This window comes from Mus caroli, chromosome 13 (genome assembly GCF_900094665.2).
Source record: "Mus caroli chromosome 13, CAROLI_EIJ_v1.1, whole genome shotgun sequence".
Taxonomy (NCBI): domain Eukaryota; kingdom Metazoa; phylum Chordata; class Mammalia; order Rodentia; family Muridae; genus Mus; species Mus caroli.
In genome coordinates, this window is record NC_034582.1 from 8,909,773 (window position 1) to 8,925,677 (window position 15,905).

Genomic DNA, 15,905 nt, shown 5'->3' on the forward strand with positions numbered 1-15,905 from the left:
AGAGGCATCAAATCCCCCAGACCTTGAGTGTTAGGCAGTTGTGAGATACACAAAATGGGTACTGGAAGTTGAATGTGGGTCATTTTAACTACTGAGTCATCTCTCCAGTTCTATTTTTGATGTGTGTGTGTGTGTGTGTGTGTCTATGTACACATGTGAGTATGTGCAGGTACCCCAGGAGGCCAGCAGAGGGTGTTGGATCCCTGGAGCTGGTGTTACAGCTGGCTATGAGCTGCCCAACATGGGTGCTAGGAACCAAAACTCTGGTCTCTGCAAGAGCAGCAAGTGCTCTTAACTACTGAGCGAGCTCTCCTGTAGCCCTATAGCTAGAACTATGGTTTGCAGACCTGGCAGTTGGCACCCTTACTTCCTGAGCCAACTCATAGCCTTGAATTTATTTTAAAGTCGGTTGTTGATCAGTCTGTCTGTCTGTCTACCTGTCTGTCTACCTGGCTGCCTGCTTATCTGCCATCTTGGGCTGGACTTGAACTCCTGGTTTTCTGGCTACTGGGGTTATAGGCATGAGACTCCATATCTGGCTTTCTCCCTTCTTTTTAATAGTTTAACACAGTACAAATGTACAACTACTTACTCAGCAAGTCCCAACCAGGAGACCTAGAAACATTGTAACTCCTTAGTTCCCAGCGTACAGTGTGTGTCTTACACTCTGCCTTCTCTGGGGTCCTGCCGGTAGAGCAAGCTTGCTCATTCAACTAGCAATAGGTACAGCTTGACAATTCTCTATAAAATTACATTTCCACTCTCCACAGCATCCGTGTATGAGGGTAGTTTTACTAGACACCTAGAAGAACTGAAACCCAACCGAAATGTGTTGTGACAGTCAACAGAGCTCCGAAGTGACAAGATAGAAGCTTTGACATTGATCAATTAGAAAATCATCCAACTTCATTATTAATTAAGGAAAACTTTTAGATTATCATAGGAAAACACTAAGTTCTAGACACAGTTGACTTATCCATGCCTTTCCACGAATATACATGTATATATATAGGTGTATATGCACACACACACGTATGTTTGTGTATATGTACATGTACAACATATATGTGTATATACATATGTGTGATTGTGTACATGTAAAAATACACACACACACATATATGTATATACTGTGATGATTTGAATAAATGGCCCCCATAGGGAGTGGCACTATTAGGAAGTGTGGCCTTGCTGGAGTGGGTGAGGCTTTGTTGGAGGAAGTGTGTCACTAGGGGCTGTCTTTAAGGTTTTAGAAGCTTAAGCCAGGCCCAGTGGCTCGCTGTCTCTTCCTGCTGCCCGTGGCTCCTTATGTAGAACTCCTTCTCCAGCACCATGTCTGCCTGCATGCTGCCATGCTTCCTACCATGATGGTAATGGACTAAACCTCTGAACTGTAAGCCAGTCCTAATTAAATGTTTTCATTTATTATAAGAGTTGCAGTAGTCATGATAGCAATAGAAACCCTTCATAGCAATAGAAACCCTAAGACATATACATATATGTATGTGCACATATAATTTTTTGTACAAAGGATTGAACCTAGGGCCTCATACATGCTAGATAAGTGCTCTACCATTGAGAAATATCCTTAGTCCTATTTCTGTCCTTTATTAAAAATTTTTTGAGGGAGAGGCTCACCAAGTTGCCTAGGCTGGCTTTGAACTCATCCTGTAGCCCAGGCCAACCTCTAACCTTTGATCCTCCTGTAGTAGTCTCCCAAGTAGTTAGGGTTACAGGCTCTAACAAGGCCTGGCTAACCACAAATATTTGATCTTGACTTGGTCCAAAAAATAGTAATAAGTCAAAGCCGTTGGCCTTAATGAGCCGTATCAAGTCAGAATACCACAGTTTTCTTTTAGATGTTTATTTCTGGGAAGCTTCATTACAGGAAAAAAAGCACCCCTGCTCTGAAACAGTGAGTGACACTGGGGACTGTGGGTTTATTGTGGCACCAATGGGAACCAAGGTTGGTATTCCATTATTCTCAGGAATCAAAAATAGGGACAGTGAGCCTCAGAATTGACAAGGCAGGTTCCCCAAACTTATCAAAATGCCTGACCAGGACATTCACCTGGATCAGCATCAGGCCCCAGAGGGCTGTTGGCCTGGGGATAACAAGAACAACTTTCTATAGCTACGGGCAAGTTCAGAAGGGCAAACAAGGGAGGTGCGGGGAGTGACAAAAAGCAATGGGGCCCGCAGAGAGAGGCAATGCTGGGCAGAAAGAAAAACTGCAGAGTGTTGACTGTAGGACTTCTTTCCTGTAAGGCCATGAACTCTGTAGGACCAGACCACCAGATGGACAGTGCAAAGGCCATTGCAAGTTCAAGGTCTGGGTACACAACTGTAGTCTAGAAAGAGTAAACTGATGTTCTCTAAGGAAGTTAGACACCAGTAGGAGATAAAATCTGATGGCCATTGGGTTAGGACAGAATTATCTTGCTTATCAAAAGATGGAAAGAGCAATTCTATTGTTCACTTCTTGTTGTTTTGGTTTTTTTTTTAAAACATAGATCATTTCATTGTTTTTTATATGTATGTGTGTCTGTGAATATATGCCACATGTGCAGGCTCACAGAAACCAGAAGAGGTCATTAGATCTGTGTAAATGGAGTTACAGATGGATCTGAGGCACCATGTGGGTGCTGAGAATCAAATCAAGACCTCTGTAAGAGGCCACAGCGCTCCTAACCACTGAGCCATCTCTCCAGCCTCTATTTTTTCTCTTGCTTTGCTTTTCTTTGTTTTTTAAAGACAAGGGCTCATGTAGCTCAGGCTAGCCTTGAACGAGCTATAGCTGAGGATGGCCTTGGACTGATTGTCCTTCCTTTACCTCCCAAGTGCTAAGATGCCAGGTGTGAACCATTTTACCAGGCTTGCGTATTTTCATTTATTTAATTAATTTTTTAAAGTTTAATTCTATCCCTCTGTGTGTATCTGTCTGTGTGTGTCCATGTGTATGCAAATGCCATGAGAGTGGATGTCAGAGGACAGTGTCTGGATTCTCTCCTACCTTGTGGCTCCTGCGGATTGAATTCAAGTCACCAGAGTTGGTGGCAAGTGCTCTGCCTACTGAGCCATCCTGCCGTGCAGATTAAGTATTTTTAACACCAAGCCTAAGTTCAAAGGTAGCATCTTCAATTTGACACGAGATGCTTGTCAACTATGAACAACTGAGGTAGAGAGATGGAAAGGCTCTGTAGGGCTGAGCAGGTGATTTCCAACCCCTTGAAATTCTTTGTCTCTTCCAAGATGCCCAGACAACTGTGTCTCAAGAGACCTTTTTGGCCCACCTTAAGGGAAAGTATGGATTATCTGGACTGGCAGGCAACAGAATGCATCTATTATTAGGGTTAGAAATACCGTGTATATAGTCTAAGGAGACCTGCAGTCTTACCTGGTAGCGCTGGTTCCTTGCTCTATAAACTCCATGCTAAAGTAAGCAATTACCAAACAAACTAGAGCTGTCTGATTTCTCCCTCAGAGAAAAAAAAGCCCAAGGACCCGCCAATCTATGAAACAGATCTTGTTGGAGCTTGAAAGGATTGTTGCGTGTCCAGGATTGCAGGCAGGGGCCTGGCAGGCTGAGTAATGGCAGATAGCATCTGCAGCCTGGCTGGTCCCTGCCGTGCCCTGTTATTACCATGCACTTAATGGCTCCGGATCTGCATATCTTCTAGTGAGCCCATGGCTCTGCCAAGGCAATGAGGCTGCTGGCTAGAGTTCTACCCAGTGCCTTACAACCCAGTGCAAAGAAAGGAACAAGCCCTGTGTAAGGGTTTGAGTCTGAAGTGTTGCCTCCCGACTCACGTGTTTAAACACTTGGTTCCTAGATGCTGGGAGCCAAGTTTGAGGGGGCCATGGAACCTCTGGGATGTAAGGCCTAGCTTGGAGGACTTAGGTTACTAGGGCAGGCCTTTGTACACTGTCACCCACCTGGGCTGCTAGCTCTTTGCTTTCTGATCTACCGTGATGTAAAGAGCTGCCCCCAGACACTCCCACCACCAGGAAGTCCAAGTCTTCACGGACTGCATCTCTGAAACTATGAGACAAAACAAATTCTCTCTCCCCTAAGATGTTTCTGTTAGGTTTTTGGTAACAACAAGAAAAGAAAGTAATACACCCTATATTACCAGGTGAGTCCCAGTAGCACCCACACGGGACTGGGCTGTTCTTTCAGCCCAGTGCCCTTCAGAGAAGTGGGGGAGGCTTACAGTCTCTCTAGGTTTGTGTGGACTGGTACACCAACAGCTACCAACTGAGAAATGTCAGGTGGCTGCGGGCAGTGTGGGAATGGCAAAACCAAGCAAGATGGCCTGTCTCTAAAGAGTACTACTCAGCTATTAAAAAGAATGAATTTATGAAATTCCTAGGCAAATGGATGGACCTGGAGGGCATCATCCTGAGTGAGGTAACCCAATCACAAAGGAACTCTCACAATATGTACTCACTGATAAGTGGATATTAGCCCAGAAACTTAGGATACCCAAGATATAAGATACAATTTGCTAAACGCATTAAACTCAAGAGAACGAAGACCAAAGTGTGGACACTTTGCCCCTTCTTAGAATTGGGAACAAAACACCCATGGAAGGAGTCACAAAGACAAAATTTGGAGCTGTGACGAAAGGATGGACCATCTAGTGATTTCCATATCCAGAGATCCATCCCATGATCAGCTTCCAAACGCTGACACCATTGCATACACTAGCAAGATTTTGCTGAAAGGACCCAGATATAGCTGTCTCTTGTGAGACTATGCCGGGGCCTAGCAAACACAGAAGTGGATGCTCACAGTCAGCTATTGGATGGATCACAGGGCCCCCAATGGAGGAGCTAGAGAAAGCACCCAAGGAACTAAAGGGAACTGCGACCCTATAGGTGGAACAATATGAACTAACCAGTACCCTGGAGCTCTTGTCTCTAGCTGCATATGTATCAAAAGATGGCCTAGTCGGCCATCACTGGAAAGAGAGGCCCATTGGACTTGCAAACTTTATATGCCCCAGTACAGGGGAACGCCAGGGCCAAAAGTGGGGAGTGGGTGGGTGGGGGAGTGGGGGGGGAGTGGGTATGGGGGACTTGTGGTATAGCATTGGAAATGTAAATGAGCTAAATACCTAATTAAAAAAATGGAAAAAAAAAGAGCTTGGGTCAACCACAGGCCATTACTAACTCTTTAGGTCAAATTTACAATAGGTGATGCCACCTTGTATATGTATATGAGTCTAGAATAATGTATAATTGAAGTAAAATTAGATTTTCATTTACTAGAAAGTACTACATGGGTATCAGTGGAATAATCTCATGGATAGCCCATTTTTCTATTCTGTTATACTGTATTTTTGTCATTAGTAGAAAATCTGGTAAAGATTTAATAAATCCATGTGGCCTTCATCCCAGGGTCATCATGTAGAGTTTGCAAAACATACTGGACTATATAGCCAGGACTGTAAGAAGTCAGGCCACACACAGGAGTGTAGAGGAGGTCTCTAAAGAGCATGGTGTCTACCATTTATAAAAAAATCACAAGCAGCAATGATTGACACAGGCTGTCAGTTCTTCCCAAGGTGATCTACAGAGTCAATTCAATCCAACACAAAGCCCTTGCGAGCGTTTTTGAATCCTGATCAGTTGATACAGAAAGTGTACTTCTCCCCATTCAGAATAATCAGTTGGAGGAAAGGAGTGGGCTGCGATTGCCTAGCTCTAAAACTCACTGTCAAGCTACAGTTATCAAGACAGCGTGGTATTTCCAGGAATCTCATCTGAGGCCAGGCTTCAGCATCGTGGCCTTATAAAACCAGGAACGGGAACTGCAAGGTTCCAATCATGCGTCAGAAAACGGGGATTTGAATGATCTCTAGACCTGGGTAGAGCCTCGATGTTCTAAACAGTCAAGAGGATTATAGGATGTATCCCCCACGCACCCACCCACCAAAGCAGACAGGGTCTTGAGTTTTTCAGGGTCTCCCCAACCTCACTTTGCAGTTGACAATGACCTTGAGCTTCCAGGTCCTCCAGTCTCCATCTCCCAGGGGAAGCGATTACAGGTGAGTGCCACCATGCTGGTTTTCCTGTGGTTGTGGGATGGGGCCCAGAGATTTCTACATGGCACAAAGGGCTCTACCAGTGGGATCCCAGCCCCAACCCAAGGTCATTGCCTTTCTGGAGGTTTTCAGGTAAAGAACAAATAGGTACCACTGTCCTTTCCCTTATGAAAGAGAGGAGGGTAAGAGAACACAGGTGATTTGAAAGTAGAAAAAGAAAGATGGGGGTGGGGAGGCACAAGGGGGGACGGGGAGAAGGAAGGACGATTAACAAAAACAAATTATATTTTGAAATGTCTTTCTGGTCCTATCATTTTGTAGGATTCATTAATTAAAAGAAATAAACAAAATAGTGATTCAAATGGCCTGCCAAACACCTAGATAGGTAAATGCCCTCCAGGAAAGCTGTGTGCTCTAGAGGCTTTTAAATAAGAGCATAAAGTTTACGTCAACATGTAGGCTGGCACAGTGGTGGCCTGTCCTGTGGTCACTTGTAAGAGCATATCCATGTTCAGTGGCCCCTGAGGCCACTGTTCCTTTATACCCTTAAGCATGGCCCACTTCATTCTATAGTAAACCCGACCTGTCTTCTACACTATGTTCTGTGGGTCTCAGATGAATTGTTTCAGTGGAAATCACGAGGTGCGGGGAGCTGGAAAGAGGGGGCAAAAGAGATCTCAGTGGCTGCCCTGACAAGCTACTCAGGAAGAGAGTGCGGTGACAGAAATACACATATGTAAACACTGTCAACTAATGACCGAGGATGTGAAACGTTGACCTTATATGTTCCACAAACCTGGAACAGATTACAGACCACCAGGTAAAACATGCAACTGTAAAACTCTTAGAAGAAAATCTGCACGATCGAGGTGTGCTGACGGCTTTTTCTGTGCAACTCTAAAGGCGCAATGCTTAGAAGAAAGACCCTACAGACTGGATTCATTAATCATACTGTCTGCTCAATGTCTGTAAAGGACCATCTCAAAAAAAAGGGGGAGGGGGCCAGAAGACCACTCACACACCAGCAGAGAATATTTGCAAAAGATACTTTGAATAATGAACTATCTAAAATATTCAGAGAACCCTGAAAACCCAACAACGATAAGGACAAAGAACCAATATAAAAACAGTCAAACTAGGGCTCGAGAAATGGATCAACAGCTCAGAATTGTAATTTCAGCTCCAGGGAATCCTAAGCTATTTTCTGGCCTCTGCAGGGACCAGGCATGCTCTTGGTATATTTACACCCATGTAGGCAAAACACACATAAAATACAAAACACACACATCAGTACGTCTTTAAAATATAAACAAAATCCCTAAACACTCCATATAAAATAAAATGTACAAACAGAAAATTCGCATATTAAACAACTCCACCCACATCACTGTCCTCACAGAAACGCAAATCCTGAGAGGCAATTGCTAGAGAACGTGAGGCAGCTGGACTGTATTGGCTTCTGGTGAGAGCTCAGAAGGAAGCTGTCACTCTGCAAGCCACACTGTGGCTTCTTACAAAGCTGAACTTTCGGGCGTGGTGCACGCCTTTAATCCCAGCACTCCACTCGGGGGTGGGGCTGGGAGGCAGAGGCAGGTGGATTTCTGAGTTCGAGGCCAGCCTGGTCTACAAAGTGAATTCCAGGACATCCAGGGCTACACAGAGAAACCCTGTCTCAAAACAAAACAAAACAAAACAAAAAACTAAAAAAACAAAACAAAAAAACCCCCTGAACTTTCTCGCCCTGTGAACCAGCAGGCACCCTCCTGGACACTTACTCCCAAATCTTCACAAGGACGCTCAGAGCCAATTTTTCCTAAGTGGCAGAATTTCGAGGCATCCACTGTGGGACCCAAGACCTTCACTCTGACCTGACAAATGTGAGAGACTAAAGACAGTGAAGTAGTTTTTATTTTGCAAGTTCTGTAGAAACTGCCATCAGCCCAGAGAAAAGGCAAAAATGGCTAGCACCACTGACTTAGGGCAGAACAGTCCTTTTTAAAGACTCTGACCTCCAAAAAGCTCTGTCTCCTTTGTTCCATAGTCTGGCACTCCGGAGAACGACAGTCTCAGTACTCATTTAGCAGAGCATCCCCCCACCCTACCCCAATTTCCCATCCTATTGGTTCTGGATGCAAAGGTTTATCTAATATATAACCCGAGGGTTGAAATTCCTTCCTTTTTTGATTATGGCTCATCCATGTACCAGGATCCCTGTAACCTTTCAACCCAGGATAAACTGCCATCATCTGGACAAGCTGGTACCAGTGACCAGCTAGAGGAAGCAAGGGCCTAGTGCCTCCTATGTATCTATGACTCTTTGACAAGCTCTAAACACATCCCATACTTAAAATGGAGCAAAATGATTTACTTCTTTCAACCATGATATCCTTTAGTAGGAAAATAGATGATTAGTGGTATATCCAGATACTGGAATATTACACAGCACACACACACACACACACACACACATATACACACACATACACACACACAGCACACACACACAGCACACAGCACACACACACACAAAGAAAGCAATGGAATATGAACCAACAAGAGACAGAGACGATTAAATGCATATTACTAAGGGCGAGAATTCCTATGGTATAATCTCATCTTTAACATTCTGAGGAAGACAAGACATAGAAAGGAGGAAAAGGTCAGAGGTTGCCAGGGGAGAGCAGCTGAGCACCAAGGATTTCCAGTGCACCTACCCCCTGTGAGCGTTCAATGGTGGGTGCCTGGCATTAGTGATTTGGTCAAAGCCACAGGATGCACACCACCCAGAATGAACTTAACGAGCACACTGGCCTGCAGCTATGACGTGTCAGTGTGGGTGCACTGGCAGTGACAACTGTGCCACCGTGGCAGAGGATGTTGGGGTGTGGGAGGCTGCGTATGTGGGCAAGGTGTTAGGTGGGAAATCTCTGTACTTCCAACTCCATTCTCCTGTGCACCTAAGTTCAATTCTAGGAAAATAATTGATTGTGGGTTGTTATTTCCCTGAATGAAAAATAGCCAGAGTTAGTCAGCCCAACAATTAGACCCTCTGTTCTCAAAGTGCAGGAGGCCTTAAAGTCTTCAATACCTGCTAACACTTCTTTTTCCCCACTACCAAGAGAAGCTACTTTCCTGTTTATCAGTCCAACCTCCAACACACTTCAGCCCACCTTAATCTTCAGTCCTTTGCCCGACAAGGCCTTTTCTAGCTCTTCCTTAAAACGCTGTGTTGGGTTTTTGTTTGTTTGTTTGTTTGTTTGCTTGTTTTTTCGAGACAGGGTTTCTCTGTNTAGCCCTGGCTGTCCTGGAACTCACTTTGTAGACCAGGCTGGCCTTGAACTCAGAAATCCACCTGCCTCTGCCTCCCAAGTGCTGGAATTAAAGGTGTGTGCCACCACCACCTGGCTGGCTGTTGTGTTGTTTTTTAAAGCATCGCCAAGCAAAACTTGCTAGGGCTCAGCTTGGTGTGAGAAGGCACAGGCCTTAACATGTCTTAAACGTGTGCACCCTGACATACACAATGCTGTAACTGCAGCTCAGGAGGCTCGCTGTAAGCAACTCTGCTAGTGAGCGTGGAGAACACGAGCAGGTGTGAGCAAGGGACCAGGCACTCCCCACCTTTATTTTTTGAGACAGGGCCTGAGCTTGACATTCAGGGTCCTGTCCCTTTCCCCTGCCACCTCCCTTCATCCTGTGTATCAAAGGCTTCTCACTTGCTCTCAGAGCAATCCCACTAGTCCTGGGACCTGGTGTTCCTGGGACTACAGGCAGCCCACCACATCTACCTGCATTAACACGGCGGGGGGTGTGGGTGGGGGGTGTGGCTGGGATCTAAACTCTGTCTCCCATGCTTGTGAAGCAAAGCAAGCACATTACTCAAGAGGCCACCATCCCAGCTCACTTTCTGTTTTTTGAGAAGGATCTCTCATAGCATGGTTTGATCTTCAAGCCCGGATGCTTTCGTCTCTGTACTCTGAATGCAGGGATTAGGGCCTGCTCCCCCCCCCCCCCCCCCCCGTACACCCATCCTCGGTTTTATCTTTAATGCTTTTCAGTTCATTCTTATAAAAGTCCTAGGTAGTTACAGTTTAACAAATAGTTAAAATGCTTCTTACCTGAGGTTGGTCATCAGGATTTGGTGGACAGTTGGAATTGACTGTATCACACTCTTTAGCTGGGGTGGGGGAGGGGTGTGAAGGAAGAACAATAGACAGTTTAGTAAGGAACACACACACTCCGCTCTAAGACATACAATTAAAACTCAGCAGTATAAGAGCTGCCTCGATGGTGGTAAAATTGAGATGGATTTGAACAAGGACAAATTCAGGTCTCAACTCTTCACCCAGCTACGTAATGCTCCTCTTGGGAGGAGTGAGCATGACTCTGTTGGTGTTGGAGAGGGAGGATTCCAGTCACTACCAGCATGAAGAGTTATTCAAACAAGGCAATAGCCTTTTCAGGGAGCTAGAGACACCCCACTGTGGAGATTCCACAGAACTTGACTCTCACAGCCCATACTCCAAGTGTCCCATGTTCCTAAGTGCAGTCTGGTATGGCTCTATATACTCTGAGATGTCCTTGTTCCCCAGGTTACAGACATATGAGGCTCTACTACATCCCATTTCCTCTGTCCAACCAGGTACCATGTGTTTGGCTAGCCCCATCAACCCACCTTCATCAATGGGGTACAGAGAAGGCAGTCAATAGATGCCTGATCAATAGAATCAGATTCCTGATCAATAGAATAGACCAGACCATGACCAAGGACATTTGCTGAGAATAGATTATCCACTCTTGACTAACTAACTTCACTGGTGAAGGCTGTCTGGGGCCGACTTGAACTTATGTGGGACAATGAGGCTTTCTCTTGTCCCAGGATGAAAACTATCGTTGAGTAGCTAGAGAGGGGGCCTGGCAGGTTAGTCTCTGGATACCCACTTGTTATAGGAGTCAGCATAGTACCTTGACTGGCCACTGCTTGGGTTCTACAGGATCCTCTGGTTTGTCCAGTGCCTGTTGGTCACATGAGCCATCTGTACGTGGGTTTGTTCTAGATGTGATCTGTGACTGTGCAGCAATGTCCCCGATGAGGTGCAGCTTTTAGGAAGCTCACAGAAGGGAAGGCTTTCTCAAGCCACCTTGGTCAATGTGATTCAGTGAAGAGTAATGACCTGCCTGTCCCTTCATGGCTGTTTCCATCACCACAGCCTAGGCAGTCTGAGGACCCTGCGCTGATCCAAAAAGCAAAGAGGCAGAGCATTGGCTACCAATGCTATCCCAGCCAGTACACCTGCCCTTGGTTCAGCATTGTGGCTTCCATACCCAAAGAGCAAGTCTTACCCTTGAGGAGTCGGATGGCCCCACCCAAGCTACAAACAAAAGTACTCAACTGGATGGAGGCCAGACCGAGGAGACCCATGACTAGTCCCTGGAGGAAGGACCATTGAGGGTTTGTTCCTTACAGCGGCTACATGTGGGGGATGCTGAGGTTGTAAAATGAACGTCCCAGAGGCTGGGAGGAAGTGGCTCAGCAGCATAGTGTTTGCCTAGCATAGCATGCCTAAGGGTCCCCAGCATCACAGTAAAAAAAGAAAAAAAAATTAAATGAAATGTGTATGCTGGGAGCCTTAGCAAAGTTCAAATTCCCTGGGCTAGGGATGCAATGTCAGCAGTAAGTGTTTCCCTACATGCACGTACACTCAGATTCATAAATAAATAAAATAAATAAAATAAAAGGCTCAATCTACCTCATTTTCTTTGCGTTTTACATTTTAAAAAAGATTTTATTGAATTTTTATTTGCATGTGTGTGTGTGTGTGTGTCTCTGTCTGTGTAAATGTGGGTGTCCTCAGAGGGCAGAAGGGTGTGTCAGATCCCCTGGAGCTGAAGTTACAGACAGTTGTTAGCCGCCTGATGTGGGTGTTGGGAAGCAAACTCAGGTCCTCTGGAAGAGCAGCAAGCATCCCTAACCACTGAGCCATCAGCCCTTGCATCTTTAATTTACTATGACTTTTTTTTTTTTTTCGAGACAGGGTTTCTCTGTATAACCCTGGCTGTCCTGGAACTCACTCTGTAGACCAGGCTGGCCTCGAACTCAGAAATCCACCTGCCTCTGCCTCCCGATTGCTGGGATTAAAGGTGTGCACCACCACGCCCGGCAACATTTTTTGAACAGTAAAAGAGAGGCACTCCAAAGAAAATAATCAGGGTTTTTTGTTTGTTTGGGGCTGTGGGTTAAACCAAGTAAGGTCCTCAAACACACTTAGCAAATGCTGGGCCACTGAGCTTGTCTCTAGGCTCCTTTGTTTACTGTGTTTGTGACAGCATCTTACTAAGTTGCCCACAATAGCCTTGACCTCATTATCTAACCTAAGCAGGCCCTGAACCCTCCCTCCTCCTGCTTCAGCCTCCTAAGTAACTTGTATGCAGGCCTGTACCAACAAGCCAGCCAAAATTTCCTTGATTTATATGAGGGCTTATCTGTGTGCAGGTGTCTTCTGCTGTGAACACTCATTGAAAAATAGGAACTATTTTTCCCAAACACATTTCAAATGTGACAGGAAGACACGTTCTCATCAGGATGCTCAAGTTGGCAGTTTCTGTGAGAAGTCAGGAGGTTCCTGAAGAGCTTCTTTGTCAACTTGACTGAATTGTAATCTCATGTAAACACACCTCTGAGTGTGCTCATGAGAATTTGTCGGGAAAGGTCTGCGGATGAAGAAGGGCCCTAAATGACTGCAGTACCACCCCATGGGCTGCTGTCCTGGACAGAAACCAGAGGAGAAACAGGCTAAGTGCCAGATGTTTTCTCTCTCCGCTTCCTGACTACAGATGCAATGTGGCCAGCTGTGCCACACCCCTGTGCTGTGCCTTCTCCACCGTGAATAACTGGATCCTGACACTTTAAGCAAATTAAAGCCTTCTTTTGTCAGGGATTTGGTCTTCGCAACAAGAAAAGTAGCTAACCCAGTCCCCAGTTTCGTGGAAGTCAAGCAGAGCTGCTGGAGAAGAGACCCAGCAGAACACACTGCAGAAACCTGTGGACCCAGAGCGAGGGGCTGACTCTGGAGGGAGCCGTGCCTTTGTCCCAGATGAGAAAGCAGGTGTGATAAATCATATACTGATCGCTGAAATTACCCTAGATTTCCACATGACTTACAGCTAAACCACAGCATTCAAAAGCACTGGAGCTTGGCCTGCATGAAAGAATAGCTCTAAGCCACTCTCGAATAATGTAGGTCTCGTAAGCCTCTCTCTCGTGACAGGATAACAGATGCTAGGAAGCTTGCCTAACCTATTTAGGAAAATGAGTTTTGAGGCCTTTTTCAACCGTAGGGAAATTGTTAAAGCTAATTACCCATGACTCTAGTATTAAGTAAACTAGACACCCCCAATTTACTGGAATGCCAGAATCCTAGCTGATACTTAATATAATTAGATTGCAGTTTAGATTATTTTTAGGTCCACAAATTAGTCTCTTAAATTATTTTATATGGATTTTATATTTCTAAAAATAACCCTCTTTCTAAAAAATTATTTGTCTGTCTGTTTATTTCTTCATTTGAGGAAGCCCAAGGTTAACATGAGGTGTCTTCTTTCTGCTTTATTGCTCTCGAGGCAGGGTCTCTCACTGGACCAGAACTCAGTATTTCAATGAGGCTGGCTTCTCCGCTCCACCAGCTGGTATTAGGTTAGCAGGTTCAAATCCCTACGGCGGTCTTTTATGAGTACTAGGGATGTGAACTCTGGTCCTTATACTTGTTCAGCAGGCACTTTGTGCACGGAACCTTCTCTCCAAACCCTTTATTAACTCTTTTAGTCAGCGTACAAAGTAGGAGCTGTCACCATAGCACATTTTCCTGCATAAGCCTCGTCACACTGCATTCTACATAGTATCATTATACTTCATTTTTACTCCCCCTCAGGCTGTCCTCGTCCACTCCCCTCTCTTCAAAAAAACCAAATTCCATGAGAAAACTATTAGAAACCTCTAACGGTCGTGGTGTCCTCATTCGAGAAATGAAGGGAAACCCTAGCAGAAATTGAATTGCCTTATTATTGAATTGAAACTTTAATAAAGCTTCTAACCAAGATTCATTTACCTCCAAATCGTGCACTTATTTGGAGTATTTAAAAATTATGCACTTTATATTATTTCCTGTGGCACAGAACAAAGGGAAGGTCTGTTGTGTGCCTTCAAAGTCATGCTTCCTGTGAAGGCACAAGGCGGGGCTCAAATGAAAGTGGTATAGAGCTCAGATTCTAGGAGCAACCTGACCATATTTCAGGTGTAGGATCGGGTTGCTAAGCAGTGATCTTTTCCTTTCAAAACAGGAAATCACATTCAAGGGCAAAGAAGAAAAGATCTTTATAACACATATCCAAGTGTACCCTCTAGGCCATTCTGCTTGACAATGCTAACCTGATTTCTGCGGGGTTTTGGCCAGCGCTCCCTCCACCCCTGTCCCATGCTCATGCTCCTTAGAACAGGCTCCAGAAACCTGGATCTCCTTTGTTGAATTCTTTTTTAAAAAGTGTGTATCTGTGCATCCACATGTGTGTGCGTGTGTGTGCTGGGTGGGCTAGACTGGCTGGCCAGCAAGACAAGAAAGATATGCTTGTCTCCATTTCCTCAGCAATGGAATATAAGCATATGATACCACATTCAACTCTTTGGGAAAAAAATTTAGCTATGTATCTATGTATCTGTGTGTGTGTATGTATGTATGTATCTACCTATCTATCTATGTTGAGGGTGAGTGCCACAGGTGTGCGTGGGGTATACGGAGGAGGTTAATAAAATATATGTGACGTGAAATTGAGAGGGAATATCTTGGGCGGGGGGGAAGCCAATTAACTAGAGGAAGCATGGGGTGAGACAGCAAGGGAGGAGAAAAATTAGATTAAAGTATAATGACACATATGTAAGGCATTGCCATGATGAAACTCATCACTTTGTGTGTTGACTTTAACAATTAATTAAGCTAGAAAATTCAAGCACTAGATGAGGAACAGGTTATCAGTGGAGAGGGTGCAGGGCAAGGGAGCTTGCTGAAAACCTGCCAAACACAGCCATAGTTTGTGGTCAAGCCAGGCTTTGGCCTCTCCCCCATTCCCACAGTCACTTAGAAAAGGACTGACATGTTAATGGTATCACACCAAGGGACAGGAGAGTCTGATGCCAGAGAGGGGAGAGAGCAGTGCCTTGGCTGAAACCTGGACTTACCCACTGGGGGCCCTGGGGGGAAGCTCTCCTCTGTTCTCACTATCAGAGTCATATCAGGAAGGCCACCTGGGCAGGGGTTCCATAGGCTGCCTCTGCACAAAGACGAAGCAGCCAGGTGCCCTCCCTGCCTCCTCTGGAGCTGGGATGATCTGATTGTCCCTGTGCCCTTATCTCTGCATTGTCCACAGGTACAAGGTCAGTGTTCTGATATACAAGCATGATGGCTTTGCACTCACCCCATGGGACTGAGCCACAAAAGGCTAGGGTCTGTCCACTTTCTGATCCTTACCATGTTTGAATTTGAGGCTGTGGATTACAAAAGATAACCTTGGGGGTGACTTTCTAGCCTGACAAGAATCTCTTAGTGTTTGTCTGGCCACAGAACATTACTGGGGTTTCAATAAAATCTACTGTAAGCCTTTCCTAGTTGGAGCTTGAGCTAACTCACATTCTCCTTCCTCCCCCTCCCCCTCTCTTCCTCTTCTTTTTCTTCATCTTTCTCCTCCTCCTCCTCCCCCTCTTCTTTTTCTTTTTCTTTTTCTTCTTCTTCTTCTTCTTCTTCTTCTTCTTCTTCTTCTTCTTCTTCTTCTTCTTCTTCTTCTTCTTCTTCTTCTTCTCCTTCTCCTTCT

At 45.2% G+C, this 15,905-nt stretch overlaps 1 protein-coding gene across 1 annotated transcript in view; it reads right to left on the bottom strand.

The window, feature by feature from the left end:
* Edaradd (EDAR associated death domain) overlaps nucleotides 1-15,905 on the bottom strand; it is a 45,627-nt gene that overhangs the window by 14,812 nt on the left and 14,910 nt on the right. The window contains exon 4 of the mRNA XM_021180847.1: nucleotides 10,166-10,224. Within this exon, the coding sequence (XP_021036506.1) occupies nucleotides 10,166-10,224 (59 nt within the window). The remainder of the gene's footprint in view (nucleotides 1-10,165; nucleotides 10,225-15,905) is intronic.